Below are 18,127 nucleotides of genomic sequence, written 5' to 3' on the forward strand. Positions count from 1 at the left end.
AATAACATATAACACAAGATCATAACTGTTGTTCCAATTAACCCACGCTTATTTTACGCAGATTTAAATAAAACCCATGCAGCTTCTGAACCTCTACTATTTTCTAGAAGTAGAGTGAGTCCCTAACTAGAAGCAACAGGAAATCTAACTATAAACCATGAGTACTTTATATCTACAAATTATGTGACAGTTTTCACAATAGTATTTCTTGAAACGTCAGTAAACCTGGATATAACCTTAATGAAAATAGTAGCTGAACACGCGTGCATTCAAGGGACAACGTAGAGCTGTCGCTCTGAGACATCTTACTTGCTACTTTTGCATGTATCCTTGATTAAATAAGCATCTTTGCTAATTTATGTTTTCAAGTGATGTATCATTTTTCTCTTCAGGAAGACTTTCCTAAATCTTTACTTTCTCCTAAATCTTCAGCAGCAGTGTTGGAAACATATCTGTACAGAGGTAAGAGAAGAAGAAAGATACAACTTCTTCCTGAAGAAGAAGATGGAATTTCACGCTAGTTGAGTAACTTCAGATCTGATGAGCAATGGAACAAACATTTTTCTTTTCCCAACTACTAAGAATTAATGAAATTATGACATGAATATACAGCAATGTGCACAGCAATTCCCAACAGCTGGGAATGAATGGGCACAGGATGAAGAAGGCCTCAGAGTACGTTGTTCATAGTGCTACAGGAACTGTGTACATCTTAAAGAAGAAGCCACATCCATGAGGTGTTAGCTATCAACACCCGTACACACAACACTACATCAAAAAACGGTTCATCCTCAGCATTTTCTCAGGGAAAAAAAGTAGAACTTGAATTTCAATTTGTTATGCTGGTAAACACTGCTATATACAATTAAAAAAAAAAAAAAAGATGGATCATTTTGTGTTTATAACTTTTATTATGAACACACAGATTAAATATTAACATAGGAAAAACGAGACATTACTAGTTAGGCCTCCAAAAGGCTCAGCATCATAAAACAGCCAGCGAAGTCCATTTTACACAATATCCACTGAGTTGGCAATCATTGCAGAGCCACTTTTGTGGTAATTGAAGCCTCGAAAACACTGGAATATTTCCTGTCCTCCCTTTCAAACAGAACAGCATTTTGCATAAGGAAACAGTTAGTTCACACTTTTGTTTACTGCAATAGAGCCACAATGAATAGAAAGATCCCTGTATTCAAGTAGAGAACTCCAAGAACATCAGCTTAGTCCAATTCCTTTTTTCATTTTACCCAGCAGGCCAGGCTCATCTCAAGTACTGTAAACTGGATGGATGCTGACATCTCCCTGTACACAGCAGGGGGGTTGAAACTAGATGATCATTGTGGTCCTTTTCAATCCAAGCCATTCTATGATTCTGCGATCTTACGTCCAGATCCACTGGGCCAACTGGGAGCTTTGCAAGGAGCATCCAAAAAAGCAAAAACCAACGCCTGTTCTCCAAGTAACATGCAAAAACCATTTCAGTTCATATATAAGAACGTGTTCAAAAGAAGATCATGTATGACCCAGGGAAAATCCTTTTGTTTGCCCATTTCAAAAATCATTAAAAAAAAAAAATCTAGATGGCTGAAATTTTAAAAGCTTTAACTAACAACTAAAAAAAAATTGAAGAGATTCCATTTCTTTTCTTAGCCTTTATTTGAAGTCAGAAGGGCTGAAATAAAGAAGCTTTGAGCTCTTTGCTTAAAAACAACATGCCTTCCTGTTTCAGTGCTTTCTCTGCCCCCCACTGTTCCTTTGCCTTCAAGCAGTGAGTGCTCTCACCACCACTCCAGTTCTTGTCTCAGATGTTTGAATGTGTTCCAAGTTATAAAAAAGATACTGTTATTCATTGTCTACACAAACACATATTTGAGCAGCTCACACAGCCAGCATTAGATGTGTGATGGATTTAATGGAATATATTTTTGTTCAATCCAGTAGTTAACGTAGTGCAAAGGCATCTTTGCTTTTAGATGCACATATCATCTATTACATAATCAGCATTTCTCCCTCCTTAAAAATAACTATGAATAGACTCCAGAAAATATGGGGACTAGTAGAAAAATAATCTTAGGATTTTGTAGGAAAAATACCATTTGCAGTAAAAATATGGTAATCTCTTCTTGCTTGAAACAAGTAGGAAATATATACTTCATCAGTAAATATTTGCTTACTCCTTAAGAACATTAGTCTGGCTTTTAGTAAAGTAAGCCAATGGTAAAACAATGTTGATTAGATAGGAAGTCATTTACATGTAAGAATTATGCATAATAAACTAATTTATAAAATAACAAACAAACAAACGACCTGGCTCTGATCCTAAGCAAAGCCGATACCTCGCTAACAGTATTCCCCTTCTTCCTTCCAGCACTCACAAAACAATGTGGGTAGAGGGCCCCACTTCAGAAGATTACAAATAGTCAGAGAAACTTTTATCTTTCAGTTCCTCTGTTTAGAATAGAGAGAAGTATGGATGAAAACCCAAGATACTGGCATGTCGGTGCACTGAACAACTCTTCACTGGAGGCAGAGATTAGAAAAGCCTTTGGGTGCTGCATTATTCTACAGTTCCCTTTAGGTCTCCTGCTACCGCCACAGCTTTTGCACCTGCTGAGGTACATGTTACTTTGGCCAAATGCTATCAATACAGGTGTGGCCTGAGGCTCAAAAGTACCTAGGTTCAAGCTGCTGACCAAGCTGGCTCCACATGGGGTGTGAAGTCTGCCAAAGACGTGACTGCAGATGTGAAGATGAAGTCTGTAACTAGTGCAAATGACGTTGATTCACACTCTTTCTCTCCAGTACTGGATTTCTATACTCTTAAAGAGCCCAAAAGGGGAAAAAGAAGTGGACTTTGTAAAACCAAATGAGTTCTCTTCCCATTTCCTAAGACTTCCTCTTAATAATATTTCTCTTCAGGAAATTGAGTTTTTCCAGTTAACATGGAGGCGTGATAGAGTGGAATCCTTTTGAACAGTTTGTGTAGACGATATTTTTTTCTTTTTATTTGTATTATTTTAAAAGGTATAAGAATATCTTTGTGGAAAAAAAGTCCTCAGTTTCATCTCCAGTCTTCAAGACGGACCAAGGCTGTACCACTTAATAACAACTTTTTCAGGATTAGCAATAGTATCTTCCCACTGCTCTACTGCTTCACTGTTATTGCTGTCAGAACTTATCCAGACCTGCAGAGAGAAAAAAGAAACGAAATGAACATTACCTGATGTAGCACAGAAGTCCAGCCTATGTTAGTTCCAAATAAATTCCATGGAAGTGTAGAATGAGATGCGACACGTAGACTGTGACCAAAGCATTAGCAACAAATACAGTTCTGTTAGGACTAACATAACTTGGCTTCCAACTGGGAACACAGGGAGTCTGGGTTTATATTTAGTCTCTAAACAAATAGGAGTTTAGAAAGCTCACTACACTCTAATGTTTTGCTAGTTAACAAAATGTTTTAAGTCAAGCATTCCTTGCTTCATTCAAATTCATGTGCTGGGGTCAAGGGCCCGTGAGGGCAGCGATGACTCTCTGGACCATGCAAACTCCAGTTGGCTGCAAGCCACCTGGCACCCAGATTTAGCTGTCCAGCCTTTTCATGAGCATTTAAAATCACACACTCCAACAGACAGGGCCAAACCTGCATTCCACAGAGGTTACTAACGTGCCTGTAGCACACATAGTCACGCAGTCAGAGTCCATCTCTTCACAATATTAAACTAATGGATAGAAGCCATTAAACAAGGAAATAAGGTACAAGAAGGAAGTTTCCCCCTAAAAGTTATCACCATCTTGAACTGCCAAAAGAACACTGATTATGTAAGTAGGTATCATCATTTATGGGACTCCATTTCCTGCACTCTTCCAAGAATGAGTTCTTTTAATACTTCTCAGAAACCTTCACCATGAAATACACTTAGCCCACAGTTGAGGCATGATTCCTTAAGTGAGAATAATGTCTTCCAGAATACCACAGGCAGCTGATATTTCATCCACAGAGATTCAATATACATCTTGTTCATGATTAAAGACATGCTCATAAATGCAACCTAATCAAAGTGTTGCCTGCTTTAGAACAGCATCCGATTAATCATCATTCTCTGAAGAAAGAAGTTAATAGATGTAGCCATATTCATCTTTTTCCAGCTACCCAGCCAATTGCTCAATGTATGCTTTTCCCTGAGCCATATTTTATGTCTTCATGTGTTATGTGGCAATGTCTGCCTGCATGAGCTGAAACAATCTTTTCCAAATAACTGAAGAGCAGAAGTAGTTCATTTGCTCCCCATAAAAATAAGATTCATGATTAAATGCAACTCATCAGATTGAGATGACCTCACATACTGCTAACTGACTGCAAAATCATACCCAATTAGTTTTGCCCCACGGTATTACAACTAAAAAAACTAATTTCTTTTCCCATTCCAAATCTAATTCTACTAATAGAAAACACAGAAAGATGGAATACATGGGACATTATACTCAATAAAATGGAGGAAGATCACATAACTCATTTCTATAGCAGATCAGCATCACCTAAAGTGCATGTGCCCAGCATGCACAAAATACATTACCAGAACGGGAACCTACTATTTCTGTACCCAAGGACAGAGTAGTCCATCCTTCAGTTAGCAAATGATTTTACAGTTGGAATCTCAAAATCACTCTGCATTATTAATTTATGTATATATTAAAATTCTCTTAGTACATCTATCTGGATCGGAGAATGCACTGAGCAGTTGGAACAGCTAAGAAATAAAAGTAGAGAAAGAACAGGCAGGCCAGTGGTAAGATAGAGCAACTAGAATATAAGGACAGAGAATAAAAAGAGAGCAGAATACCAAGTTTTATAAAGTATGGTGATTAAATAAATATGATCACAGAAATGCTTTTGAATACAGAGATTCCAGCTGTTAAAATAAAACAGCTAAAAAATCGTTTTCTGTCCACATTATAACTTGATCATACACATTCAGAATACTGTACTGACTGCATGTCTGTCTTGCTCAGAAGGGAAATCTGCTGTTGTTCCTGGTGTATTTTTTTCTACACACACCTGTTTCTGAGCATACTACCTCCACACCCTCTTTCTGTAGAGGACACTGTAGGTCATGGAGCTGCTGTGAATGCTGTGTTTGTTTTCTTTAGAAAGCCTAGAGGCAAGGACAACATCATTCATCTGTTCATAAGGAGGAATCTTTCATGGAATAACTTTCCACACAAAAAAAGACTTAAGGACTTCCTTTGTGAAGGAAAATCAAATGTCAACTTCCATTCTGATGCTTGTGATGTTCAAGAGCCCACTACCATTTTTTCTCGAGTTATATCAAGAAGTTTATTCGAATTCACTATTTCCCTATATACCACCTTAAAGTATTTTTTTAATATGAGTTAAAAAAAAAAAAAAAAAAAAAAAATCAACCCTGCAACTGATTTAAGAATATCAAGACTATCATGTTAGTTACAGAAACCAACCTGTCCTAGAAAGTGCTTTCTTCTCACTGAGCTTCTGCTGTAGAGTTTGATAAGAAAACTGATTCCTTGTTCAGCTTGGCTAACTGGAAAAATCATCATTTCTCTCCACTTCACTTGGCCATTAGAGGACTTCACGAGACGAGTCTTCTTCTTATAGATCAGCCCTTCTGTACTAAACATTCCAACTTTCACAAAGAAACCTTACAGAAAGAAAAAAAAGGAAGAAAAAAGGCATAACACACAAAGGATTACTCACAAACACACTCAAAGAGGAACTGACATGTATGGTTCAACAATAATTTCTCAAAAGCCTGGCCAAAGGAACTGTACAATAGCTTTCCTGAGTAGTCACACAAATTGAGTATGTTCACTAACGTTGAACTGATTAACACATATCCAAACAGCAAGCGCAAGCTAATGCTATTCCATGTCAGGATTAATATTGGGATAAAATCTCCCAGAATACTTAATGTGCAGCTTCAAACCAAACAAAATGTAATCAAATGAGACATCTATGGAAACAAGCCTTGGCAATGGAAACCTACTGCACAATATGTTAGTTTGAGGTTTGTAAGGAATGCTATGAATTGCCAACCCATTTGATCAGCATTTTACCTGCTACCAATGGCTTTAGACAGCTGATGTAACTTACTTAAAGACAGCGGTGTAGATGAAATTGGAAGATTTTGTGCTTCAATAATCTGTAACTGAATCCTCCTGTTTATTGCTTGAAAACAGGTTCCTATTTGAAGTTCCGTGCGGCACACCTACAAGCAGAAGAATGTTGCCATAACATCTGGATTAAGTTGCTTATAAACTCAGGAAATGCAGGAATTCTGTTATATGTTGGGCTCACTTGTTCCTATCTGGGATTTCCTGGACAGAAATATAAGTATGTGTTGTATATACATCCCGCAGATGCACAGTAAGTAAATGCATCTTGCACTTGTCACAGCTGCTGTGCATGTGCTCCACTGACGCACTGCTTATGTGCAGTGCACGTATGGCCCTAATGGGCTGCAGCCAAAGATACTGGAAAAATAATTGAGTCCTCAAGTTTCACCTGGGAAAGATTCCTCAGTGGTAAAAGTGGACACATATAGGGAAAACCAGACATGCAGTAGTGCACTACTAAATCTGGGTGTAAAAGTGAGACAACGGACATGCTCTACTAACAGAAAAAAATTTTGGAATTCTCCTTCCCCTCTTTTACATTTTGCAATCTGAAGATATAAACAACAATATAAAAAGACAAAGATTCATTCCACTTCAGTTCAATTAAGAGACCCAAATTCTCCTGACAGCTCAGCCACACGCATTCTGTGCAAACCTGAGAGGGAGCCACTGACTCAGCTCTGTTGAGAAGTAAGAGAAAACTGCTGCCTCACAGGATAGTTCATGGGCCTGCAGCATCTGAAGAGCTCTCAGATACAATAGTGAGGAAAATCAACATGGATAGATTCAGGAATTTACGCTAGGATGAAGTGGCATCTGAAACAGCTTAATCTTTTATTTACTTTGTAGAAAGTTACTGCTTTTGAAGCAATACTTGTTAGAAGTACAGATATAAACTTTAACTTCTGTTAGAAATCAAGAGTGTCACTCATATTACTTAGACATATTTAGATAAAATTTGCTTTTGAATTGCCAATTCAAGTTTAATCTGTTAAAAATACAAATGTCTAGACACAATCTGTAGAAGAAACAAACAAAGTGGGAGTAGGGAAAAAGGAATCCCACTGTGAAAATGGCACTTGACAACCACCTGTTTTTTATTACTCTAATGGAAATGAACTGTCTGAATTATTACTTCACAGCATGTAATCTGAACATTAATAATATGTATGTATATATGTGCAGTTTAAAGCCACTGAAGATCTTAGTATTTTCTTCCATAACAGAAACAAATCCCATTTACTGTGAGCTCTTGCTGTGAGTTCTAAGGATTTTCTGATGCTTTTGTGGTACGAAAAGGCAATTACTCGGTGTCCTGGAAAGTCTTCCCAGAACGTCCCCCCCTCCGGCCATAGGCTGTATTGTTGAAAAGCTAGTTCTAGCTTTTTTTCCTAGAAACAGCTGTGGTTTATGACCATAGCAGGGATGTGCACAGTTCAGAAGTGCCTTTTTTTTTCCTCATCTAATCTCCCCCATCCAAGAAAGTGGGAAAAAGAAACAACCACTTTGTTGTTAACACTGAATTATTACCAAATTATTTTACTTCAATTTTCAACAGCATTGTCTGGTCATACAACAACATGCATTTATGGTATTGGCACTTACAGGTGCTTTGGAAGGAGGAGATATATCCAGCCAGTGATTTGACTCCTCCGAGCTGAGCTCTCGCAGTGACAAAGAGCACTCTCCAATTGTTCTTTTCCGAGGAGTCTGCGTCTGTATTTTAAATACCAGTCTGACAGTTTGAACACTTTGCAACTTAATAGCAAATACAAAAGTTTCCATGAATTCAATGTCCTAAAAAGAAAGACACAGGTAACATGACCTTGGTAAGAGAGTCCCATTAGTTCTCAAACCTAGAAACAAAGTCTTCAGGGTCCTTTGGCCACTGCTCGTGGATACCATTTCAAGCTATCATGAAGAGATGTATTTTTACAGTGGGTAAACTCATGTAGACTTTCCGTCTCGCTGTCACACCCCAGGAAGGGACAAGGCTCTGGAATCTTGTTCACTACCAGGACAAGCTGACATCTCTTCTGCAGCTTTACAACAGCATACACACGTTGTCATAGAAAGTTGTCCTGAGGCCTCTTGTTTCAGTCTCTCTGCTCATTTTACATTCTTTTACCTTTGACTCATATTATGGGTTGTTTATATTGCTTCCCCTCCCTCCTCCTGGCCCGAACCCCTTTATTTTCCTATACTGCCATCATCAGGAATCCTGTGCCTCATGACCAATTCTTACTACTTTTTACATGGACAAAGCATGGCTTATTTTTCTAGCCTTAGTGAAGAGCTGGAAGTAGTACTTCATCCTTTACCTTCCCCAGGTGAATTTGCATCTACAATTACGTTTAGTTTTCTTTTACCCCCCTTCCATTCAATTGCCAAGACCAGAATGGTTCATGATATTCTGTAAGTACATCCCATAACTGTCCAGCAGATTTGGGAGAAAAGGAGGAATACACTGGAGGACAAAGGGGGAAGAAATTGGAACAAGCCTTGTAAAAGGATTTTGAGAAGTTGGAAATGGGGAGGAAAATAAGAAAGGAAAAGGGAAATAGTAACTGGAACCTAGACAGTTACCACGGCAAATATGATACAGAACGGGGTGTTGGTTCATTATTTTGGGGGGAAAGGTTTCTTGGTGTTTTTTTTCTGCTTCTACTTACATTGCAGCCTTCCTTGGCAGAGGATTTGAACTGCACAGGCTTGGGCAGCATGAGAATTCCCTTGACATAGATATGAGGATTTTCCCCACAGTCAGAAGGCCAGCTCAGCCCTTTGCACTACAACATTGAAAACAGAGTCAGTTGAGATAATGCAAGCCACCAGCTTTCAGACAAGTTAGAAACATAAGGTCTACACTGCCCCAGAATTATACATAATTCCTGTAATACTGAATGCAAATCAGAGCCAGGGTAAGAACTACATCACTTCAGAACATTTAATAATTTGCTTCTACAGCAGAGAGTAAAAGTTCTTCAGCAGATTTTAATTATTTCACTATTTGGAAGTTCAACAGCAGATAAATCATGAAATTCCTTACGTAATCTTGCAAATTTATCATTTGGTATAGTTACAAGATTTCTGAGTAATAAAAGTTCCATTGCCTAAAAATTATTCACAATTCCTGGAAATGTATGAAGCAGCCAGCATCACACCAGTTAACAAAAAACCCACAAGAACTATACAGCCTCAAAGTTCTGCCCTGAAAGAACTACTAGATTTGATCAGTTAAATGGTGCCTCTAAATTTGCTTTGAATTACTGTCTCCAAATTTCCACTGGAAAATTTCTACACCAGGACCAAGTCTATGACCTGCTCAGCTTCTTTATCCACATCCAACAGTTTCTCACCCCCAATCAGGAACATTTGACTGAACTGTGCTTATATTAATACTTGAAGGTATTATTATCAATTGTTTTTCTCCTCAAAGTATTCCTTAATTCTCATTATTCTTGTTAAATCTGATTGTCTGGTATTTGAACAAAAAGCATAGTAAAACAGTCATTTGAGTAAATTATAATCTGGTTATTTATATTTGCTTATTTATATTTACTGACCTGTAAAACCGTGATCCAGATCTGCTCCACAGAAGGAACATAGCACAACTTTACATTCAGTCTTCCAAAGTCTCGTTCATCACCTGATAATGTAATGGTATCTGTGGGAAAAAAAAAAAAAGGCCAACTGATGTTTCTAGAAGCAATGTGCTATGATAAAAATTCATTCCAAGAATAAAGGAACTCATTCGCAGGTGGACTGATTATTTTTGAAAATTTCTCAGAACATACATTTGAAATATCCTAACGCAAAAACTTCTAGGATAAAATATCCATGAAGTCCTGTTGCCTAACCTGCATTTTAACTCTGCAGTTTACCACAGTTCTCTCTACTGAAGTCAATAATTTGTGTTGCACTCAAATACCTTTCAGAAACAAAAAGAGCACATTCCTGAGACACCCAAAACACATTCAAATAAAAACATCAATCATTTCCCTTAGATTAATCACTTCCAGTGTTAAGTTAATAAGCTGCCCTGCTATTTGTTTTTTTTTCAACCAGCCTAAGAAACATTTCACTGCCTTTTCTCTGAGAGTCACTTAATACCCGGAGTTTCTTTGTTGTGTTGAGGACACTGGATGAAATTCTGACTTTTACTACGGAGACTTTAATGGGGACTTCATTTTTAAGGTTTATTTTGCATCACCTCGACTTCTTCAGCATTTCTAACTAAATATACCAGGTTTGTATGCAGTTTTAATGCATGATTCTTAGTGTAATAGAGGTATTGGAATCCAAATACCTCCCACAGAAAAATACTGACAAATGAAAAGAAAAAAAAAAAGGACATGGCTTGTGACCAAGGTGCCACTTTCTATTCTAACAGAAAATCTGTCTTTTCTTCTTTCATTGGAATGGTAAATCCAGGGGTTAATTTTTCAAAAGCATGAAAACTTGCATTCCTGAAAGGCCCATTTGGCTCAATCTCCTGACAACAGGAAGGCACAAAGCCAAAACTCTCAATTTCAAATTGCAAAGTAATCCCCATTGACTTGCTAATCAGATTCATCTCGAAAATAAATAGATACACAAAATAAAAATCAACGTTAGAGACAGCTCAGTATTGCAAGTACAAAGGAGATACTGCATTACAAGTTAAACAAACAAAACATTACCCAGACTCCTGTTACTGCCATGTGAATCCTTTCTGGAAGAGGTGCTGCTAGGTACACTGGAGACTGAATCGTATCTCTGCAGAGGGAAAAACAGCAAAACATGTCCTTTGTATCAGAGCAACAGATGCAGAAAGTCATAGAAATTCTATGATCAGACAAGACATGATGAAAACAAAACAAGAAATTTCAAATCTTTAACCTGTTCCCTACCAATCTGTTGGTCCAGCATGGAGTTACTATCTTGATGCAAAGAACAAATACAGGACACATTAGACCAACGGATTTTTTCACTTACTGGTATGTATGCAAGTTCACGTCATGTAACTGAAGATCATTTAGGAACAAATAAATAAATATACAAAATGTAGCATCATTTTTTGTATAAATGTAAACTTCTAATGTTCGTCTTTTCAAGTGATGGGGAAAAAAAAAAAAAAAAATCACAAGATGAGAAACCAAAGACTCTTACCCTGTCCTAACTAAAAGCCTACTCAAGTTTCTCAGCAGCTTTGTCAGATCTGAATAGCAGTAACCAGAGGAGACATCAGCAAAATAAACACTGGAGGTTAGTGAAGACACTGAACTTTTCCCTTTTACCCTTCCAGTGCACAGGACAATGCCCTTCAGTGACTCCTCTGAGGCAGTGTGACTGAAACATACACCGAATGCACTAAGCTTTCAGTACAACCTAAGTGACAACTAAAGCATGAGAAATACTCACCTTCATGAATCGATGAGGTGGGCTTCTGAGATCAAACATTGAATGACTTAAATCAAGTGATCCAGGCAAAGCACTAGTTCTTAAATCACTAACTAAAAAGACAAAAAGAACAGTATGAACTGTGTCATTGCTAGAAAAAAAATACTAAGAAGACATTTTAAAATTTAAGTAGACTCATGGCAGAAATAAAACCTAACTAGATGAAATTAAGGGTTTCTCCACCTCCTTCCCTCACCTCCTGTTCTCAAAACACTCTCCTGAAATGACAAAACGGTGAGAACAAGCCAGTAGAGCATTCAATTTTTGAAACAGTCAAACCTGTTCACATTGGCAGCACTGGCAGAATGGACAGTCTGCCTCCAAATTACTTCCACAACACAAATGGTGTTTTCAGTAGATGCTTGAGCCCTTGTCTTTATGCAAGTCTTTACTATAGACACACTTGAGTGACCTTTCTCCTGTTTGAGCTTACGAAAACAAACTAATGAAGTATTTACTTAGCTTAAACAAACAAACAAACAGATGATAAACTGAAGGGAAGATGTTTAAGACAATTTTATAAAAACCATTGGGCTCCCACCACAGTTGCTTGCAAAAGTCCAACAAAACTGTATGTGTTAAATGCTACTTAAATTAAATGTGTTTTGTTCTCTTAAAAAAAATATGGTCTTTCAATGTAGTTTCTATGGTGATTCAAAATTATTTTTAAACAGAGCACTGATTGAAACATTTTTCCCAGCTGTAAAAGAAACATGCAATACCTTTCTGACAACCACATCTTTAAAAATGCATGCTGCTGCCTAAGTACAGAAGTTTTTCCTGGACAGCCAAACACTTGTATCTAAACTTCTACTGATACTGTGTCACAGCCCTCCCTTGTAATTAAACATAATTAAGCAGTGAGAAGTGGGGACATTTCTACAGCTTAAAGAGCAAACTACATAAAAGCTGGCACATGGTACAGCTTCCTGTTTTTTTTACCTGTTCTCATAATCTGCTCCTGAATGTTTTTAGTGCTTATTTTCCTCTCCACATAACATTCCCCAGGTATTCCTCCAATCAACAAACCACCCTATTTCCTTGTTCATTCTCCCTCAAATACTGGTAGCTAGAATCTTTAGTACTGTATCCTGTTATGGATCAGAGGCAGCTACCCTAGCTTGCTTTGCTATTCTATCTACAGTCATGTGATGCATGCAAGCCCTGTTAAGCCCCTAAAAGATAGAATGTACCAGCACAGCTGGATATCAAGCAGAGCCAGCTCCCCAATCAATTCCCTTACCAGGAAGTGCCTGTAGTATACAGACCAGTTTGAGGATTGCTATAATCAAACATCTTCTGTACAATAATAGCTTTATCTCTTACCTACTGACCTTGAAAAAAGGAGAAAGATAGAGAAGGGTGCAGTTCTTCTCACCTGATCCATATAATTTCCTATTATCTGATTTGGCCTGGAAGCGCCTAATCTGGTCTGGTGAAACATGATGTTCCAAATAGAATGGGTTGTACACATCATAGCGGGGCCACTGGTACACACCGCACAGTTCTGCTTTCCGGTCACCAAAAGAAGCTCTGGCAGATTCTGTGAAGCACAAGTAAACATCATATGCAAGACCTTCAGACATAACACACGCTGCCTGTTCATAAGGCAGGTTGAGTGCCTTCAGGGCAAAGGACAAAATATTTCATTATTATCTGCTTCAGCAAAAGGAAAAAAAAAGAAAAGAAAAAGAAAACAGACACATATATTATGTCACATTTCAAAAGCATGCCAGAAAATATTGGAATGAAATTGGCCTTATAAATACATGTGTGCCCTGTCTTGGTGTTCCATAATAAATGCCCAACCTTTAAAATACAGATGATTTTAAAGACAGAGACCAAGATGGAAATCATTAGAAAGGTAGGTCCATGAATAAGGAAGATCTCTGACTTAACTGGCTAAGTGATCTCAGGACATTCCTACCTGACTATTGAGCCCCCAGATTTCCAAGAGGGTCTTGTATGGAAAGATAATACAACTTATGACTGTAATCTCCTTGTCATCTAATTTTCATAGGAAGTCTGTCAGTGGCAAAGTCACTGATCCAAAATGACTTGAATTGTTGGCAGAGACGCAGGAGACAGACTTGAGAAAGCTTGAAACTCAGCCATTTGCTCAGTCCATTATGGCACAGCTGCCCTACTATTCTCTTCTTTATAGTTTTTTCAGAGAATACACACACCTCCTGCTCAGCAGAACAGTAAAGAACACTGCTCTAGACTTTCATTTTATCCAGAGCTGAAAGAAGCCTTGTGTAACGGTTCAGAACAGAAAGGAGATGGGGTGACCTGGACTCTGCCAAGCTCTGACATCTGCTTCCTTAACTTCACCTCCCCAGATTTCAGCCTTCCTATGAAATAGCTCCTTAACCCATTATAACATGCCTTCAATTCTGTACACATTGTGCCATAAGAGGCAAAATATTATTGTGTATATATAGCCACAATAACCACCTTTCTTCCAGGTGACAGTAAAGTTAAAAAGAACAGCAAGATGGAACATGAGAGTTGATAAGTGAAGAATTCAAGTATAATGGGCTTGAGCAGAACCTAAGTTAGAGTGAATGTTAAAAGTGAAGCTGTAAAGAATTGCTACACAGCAGGTGACAGTAAAATCAGTGTTCCAGCCCAGGAACACTCTCCTTTCTGCTAACTTATTTCTGTGAGAACAGGAGACATGTTGCAGTGAATATTGAAAAGCCCTGCCAGAACTTAATTGATTTCAGAAAGGATGTCAAGAGCTTACACTGAGCATGTTCTGTTTCAATAAAGGAAAATGGCAGACATGCAAAGAAAATGGAACGGAACTGAGATTTTTAGAACTTGGGCTGCTATGGATATTTAGCAACGATCAAAGAAACAAATACTATAAATGTATTTTTTTAATATGCTGGTGCTTCAGCAAATGTAAAAAAGGAATGACAACACACTTCCCTGTATTTAGTACATCTCTCTAAAAAGTAAACTTTGCATTTTTAAACATAGCTTTAGCGAGGCTTAAAGAGTTGTATTTTCAAATATAAGTACTTATGTTTTAAAGGAAATGGAAGCTGCCTACTTGACATAAGATCCACTTTTCAAATATTTATGCAAGAATTTAAAATATTTGCTCAAGAGAAGCAATTACAAACAGCCTAGCCATCCTGCCAGATTATCTTCTGATTTTATAGCCCAAGGGCCAGTCTGTTCACTGGGTCCTTCAGAAAGGTTGAAGCGTAACTCCCAATGGAGACAAGTCACTGGTTTGTAAGACCCTGTAGAACAGCTCGAACAAAGAAAACGTTTGTTTAAAGGTTGTTAAACACCTCTTCCTTCTCACTGGAAAACTCAGTTGCCTCAGAGTCCTTTATGTTCAGTATCGTAAGGATGAGGAAGGACCAAGGAAGACAGAGTCTGAATGCAAACCCTGTGAGAAAAGGGATTTACCAGCAGCAAATCCTGCATTCCCATACCTTGTTCAAGTACTCCTTACAAGAACTAGCTACTGAAGAATGCATATGTAGATTGCTCCAAAAGTAATGCCTCCTACTTATTTTCATGGAAACTGCAACAGATACAAACAGTACAATCACACTATTTGATAAAGCAAATTCTCAGCTACAAAATATGATTTTTCAACATAATCACATGGGTGCCATTTTTTCCACATGGGAGAATTCAGTGACACACCTTTGCTTCATAATCACTTCTGTGTCAGACCACATTTTGTCTGACTACCCCTCTGTTGCCATCTGTCACATGGCAACAAAATGTAATGGGATACTGGTGGGAAGGTTCAGCCTCTACTGCTGTACCAGCAACAACCACCTCTGATCCTGTGGGCCTACATAACAAAATAGGAGGCATAAACTTTCAGAGCAGCCATCATATATAACAAGCAATCCCTCTGTGCAGCAGCCCAGCTCTGCTAGATGGGAGGCAGAGAAAACTTGCTTCTGTGCTGGCTATCTGCGGGGAAACCTGAAGGGGATCAGGCTGAAAGACAAGGAACGTCTTAAAACCTTCCTTCCTCCAAGTAGTACCACATGCTTCCTATTGGTGAAATTTGAAAAGGAGTATTAATGTTAGTATGCTGAAAGTTTTGACATAATAAACATAAAAGCCAAACCATTCTTCTTAAGTGATCTGGATGCTGGTGATACATTAGCACTTTCCTTGACTCCAATAAATTCTTTACTAGAGCTTCGTCTTCAGTGTCTTCCATTATGTTGAGCATAAGCATTAGTGTGCAATCCCTGCTTTTAATTTCATTCGTGTAGGATCACACAGATTCATATTGGAGTGACATCCTTACCAAAAGCTGTCCCAATATCCAGAGAGAAAAGTCACAAGATCTAGCTTCTAGAGAAATTTTACAGATACATGCTTTCAGTAGGAGTACTTAACAGCTATCAAGGAGTAGCAGATACTAAACAACTATTTCTGAGTCAACTGACAGACTAGATTAAATAAAAATACATACCCCTGCAGTGCTCCTCCAAATTTCTAGAAGCTACACAGTAAATACAGTTAATAGATAAGAACGGGGACAAGGGCAGGGAGAAACTGATTTGTTATAATATGCAAAGTAAGCAATTTCTCTCACCAAAATAAAGTTTCTTTGGCTTCAGTTAGAAAGTGAAACTGGTTAACATACCTAATGAAGTACTATCATTTTTGTTCAAGTTTTCCCAACTGAAACACACACTATTTCAGCAACACTGTTTATATTTTACCTTGAATTCCTCCAGCATTGGAGGTACTAGGAAGGCTTTTTGGCTGTACATAAGCCAGTTTGAATGGTGGGACCACAAATGGTACCTCCTGCCCATCCAGGGGCAGTTTAGAAAGCAGATAATCCTCAGAACAGCCAACTTGCCGCTTCACTGACACTGAAGACAATGGAGGTTGCTCTACAATAGTTGGCTTGCTTGCGGGTACAGCTTCAGATTCCTGCGCCATGGAAACTGCTAAAAATAAAAAGCAAGAAAAACAGACAGTCTACATGTGCATTAAGTTTGGAACAATACTCTGAACAGATCTCTTTAATAGAATCCGTGCTTGATACATTACTGTTGCTAGCATTCAGTTTTACTAGCATTCAGGACAAGTACCTGGAAAAGATATTTATCCTCATGTCTGTACTAAAACAAATTCTGCTGCCTGAGGCTGTATATTTATAGCTACCTTGCCCTTAAGTCAATTTTACAAGAGGAATTCTATGCATTTGTATCATAGATCAATTGTGCAAACAACTACGACACCAAATAAAATTTTTGGGGAAAAAAAAAAAGTGCTCAGTGCTCACTTTCAGACAGTTTGCAAGATACAAGACCTTTACATGACCTTAGGCTGATTGGTTTTTTTTGTTCTTTTTTTTGGATTTTCGGACAGCATTCCAGGCAAGGAGCAGACTTCAGACCAGTTATTTTTCAGTTCCAATTCCAATTTATAACACTAACAAGCCTGTGTCCACTTTCCAAGTGGAGGCATGGAAAGAATTTTGGATATGTAAAAGAATTCAAGTTTATCAAGGGTGACAAAGTCATTTTGTTAATGGGAAACCTCATAAGTAATGAGGCCAGAATAGCAGAACCTTTAGTCAATGTGACTATGTTGAAACTCACAATTGCTTTTTTCTTTTTGCACATAAAAACACCATTTGCAGCAGTTTTTAATATATTCATTCGCCATTGTTTTTGGTGTTGCAACTTAGAGGAAATCGCAATCAACAATCCACTGCAGCTATCAAACCTGAAAAACACAGAAAAGGAAAGTATATAAGATGGGAACAATTTAAATTAAAATGCAATATTAAATATGCAGTTTTTAGTTGTACTCAGTCCCTGGGTCAACAATTATGTCAGTCATAAAAGCATCAGAGCATTCAGGAACACTAGAATTCTCCTCACATTTGTGTTGGCCTTCAGGCTTTGGAATTCACTCAGCTCTATATCTGTTTTGATAAGCTCTGGTAAGTTATTTGTAAGATGTGGTTTTTGGTTTGTTTCCCTTAATCACATTTCTTATTCTCTGTCACTCATGTGGGATCATAACATACATACATCTACACCTTTGACTCTGCTCACGCCGTGTTTTACATTTGAAAGCGCTCCTTATGAATGATACTAAGATTGTCTTCTTTCACAATTCTTTGAGGAATTACTGCTTTCTCATAATTGTATACACATGAAACCAAAGACCTGCTGTATTATATAATTGTCTGCTTCGTGTACAGAAATAGAGAAAACCGGCTTCTAGCCTCCAGAGAGGCATACTCTACTGAAGAATGAGATCAAATCCATAACAGCTGGTTAACATTAGAATAACTTTATGACAATAGTAACTGGCCTCATTTAAGTGTCTTTATTCATATGCTCATGTTCTCTTTTCAGAGGGACACAGACAGCTGTGTTGCCTCCTGTCCAAAACTTTGGCTGTCTAGTCATTTTATATGTACCTAAAGTACACAAGGTTCTTTGTAGAACATACCCAAGATACGATTCCAGCTCCATGGCGGTTAGAGGAAGACACCAAACAGAACATG

At 38.0% G+C, this 18,127-nt stretch overlaps 1 protein-coding gene across 3 annotated transcripts in view; it reads right to left on the bottom strand.

Moving 5' to 3' along the window:
- Nucleotides 1–888: 888 nt before the first annotated feature.
- The window catches only part of TC2N (tandem C2 domains, nuclear), a 30,964-nt gene continuing 13,725 nt past the window's right edge, over nucleotides 889–18,127 (bottom strand). For all 3 annotated transcript variants that reach the window (XM_090141519.1, XM_031593089.2, XM_090141520.1), the window contains exons 2-12: nucleotides 17,208–17,334; nucleotides 16,317–16,550; nucleotides 12,977–13,141; nucleotides 11,560–11,651; nucleotides 10,839–10,914; nucleotides 9,723–9,823; nucleotides 8,829–8,945; nucleotides 7,762–7,953; nucleotides 6,134–6,248; nucleotides 5,482–5,681; nucleotides 889–3,188 (exon numbers count right to left, since the gene is read on the bottom strand). In XM_090141519.1, coding sequence (XP_089997645.1) covers nucleotides 3,078–3,188; nucleotides 5,482–5,681; nucleotides 6,134–6,248; nucleotides 7,762–7,953; nucleotides 8,829–8,945; nucleotides 9,723–9,823; nucleotides 10,839–10,914; nucleotides 11,560–11,651; nucleotides 12,977–13,141; nucleotides 16,317–16,550; nucleotides 17,208–17,274 — 1,470 coding nt within the window. In that variant the 5' untranslated portion in view covers nucleotides 17,275–17,334 and the 3' untranslated portion in view covers nucleotides 889–3,077. The remainder of the gene's footprint in view (nucleotides 3,189–5,481; nucleotides 5,682–6,133; nucleotides 6,249–7,761; nucleotides 7,954–8,828; nucleotides 8,946–9,722; nucleotides 9,824–10,838; nucleotides 10,915–11,559; nucleotides 11,652–12,976; nucleotides 13,142–16,316; nucleotides 16,551–17,207; nucleotides 17,335–18,127) is intronic.

This window comes from Phasianus colchicus, chromosome 5 (assembly GCF_987193195.1).
Source record: "Phasianus colchicus chromosome 5, bPhaCol1.hap1.1, whole genome shotgun sequence".
NCBI classification, from domain to species: Eukaryota; Metazoa; Chordata; class Aves; order Galliformes; family Phasianidae; genus Phasianus; species Phasianus colchicus.